Source organism: Protobothrops mucrosquamatus, unplaced genomic scaffold (assembly GCF_001527695.2).
Source record: "Protobothrops mucrosquamatus isolate PMUCROS unplaced genomic scaffold, P.Mucros_1.0 scaffold7472, whole genome shotgun sequence".
NCBI lineage: Eukaryota > Metazoa > Chordata > Lepidosauria > Squamata > Viperidae > Protobothrops > Protobothrops mucrosquamatus.
The window spans coordinates 10509-11498 of record NW_015393272.1 but is presented as its reverse complement, the minus strand read 5'-3'; the positions used below and the strand labels follow the sequence as shown (position 1 = coordinate 11498).

At 43.3% G+C, this 990-nt stretch overlaps 1 protein-coding gene across 1 annotated transcript in view; it reads right to left on the bottom strand.

Annotated features, from left to right (window-relative positions):
- Positions 1-463: 463 nt before the first annotated feature.
- Positions 464-990, bottom strand: part of LOC107300569 (rap1 GTPase-activating protein 2-like) — a gene marked incomplete at both ends in the record, with an annotated part of 10088 nt that continues 9561 nt past the window's right edge. Inside the window, one exon of the mRNA XM_015829883.1 lies at positions 464-517. Coding sequence (XP_015685369.1) covers positions 464-517 — 54 coding nt within the window. The remainder of the gene's footprint in view (positions 518-990) is intronic.

Sequence of the window (990 nt, the reverse complement as noted above, 5' to 3'; positions counted from 1 at the left end):
CTTCCGCTGAGCCCTGACAGCCCTGCGGCTCCAGCCATCTCTCGCTCAGGTTTGTGCGGTGCTGCCACTGGTTCAGCTCATTCCCCTCCCCCACTACCACTTTTCTAGGATGTTCGCGTACCACCTGCCAGGTGCCAATGTACTACAGGTGGTACCCGTACCACTGGTTGAAAAGCCCTGGCCTAGGGAATGTATCGTTAATCCCAGGTGACAGTTCTGAGGCGTATGCTGCAAATTGATGAAAATCTGTCTCCTGGACATTTTCATGCCTCTCCACGATATTTAGAATCGGGGAAGCCTACGGTCACAAATTGGTGCATTTCAGTTCTACCGAGATAAACCTGTGTGCGTGCAGTTCATAGAATCAGAGGGCTGAAAAGGACCTTGGCAGTCTCCTAGCATAGGTTAATCTGCACATCAATTTCCTTCTGGAATTAGGTTTGTGCATCATTGCTCAGCTTACCTTGGGATAGAGCACGGGGTGAAACTTTAATCCAGTGGCGTCGTCACAGAAGGCCTGTTTAGAAACGCAGCAAATGGTGAGTGAGAATTTAGGACCCCAGAGACATAGCAGCCCTTTGGGGAAAGTCAAGCAGCCCTTTACAAACACCCCTTTGGGGGAATTCAGAGATAATACAAAACGAGCAAAATAACTTTCTTTGTTGTATCACAATTGTGGAATTGATTTAGGCCAATGAAGGGGTAGGTGGGGATCTGAGAGACAGCAACTTTTCTTCTAGATTTTCCCCACCCTAAACAGCATACATTATTTTTGGATGATAATAACTTGCATTATTATTATTATTATTATTATTATTATTATTATTATTATTATTATTATTATTATTATTATTATTATTATTATTATTATTATGGATCATCGCACAGTCAGCCAGATGTTCAGACTGGATTTGGCATTTTGTCTACCTATCGAGTCCTTTCCCAGGACCTGGGATAGGCAGATGTGGATGTTTGATGGTATTACAGATA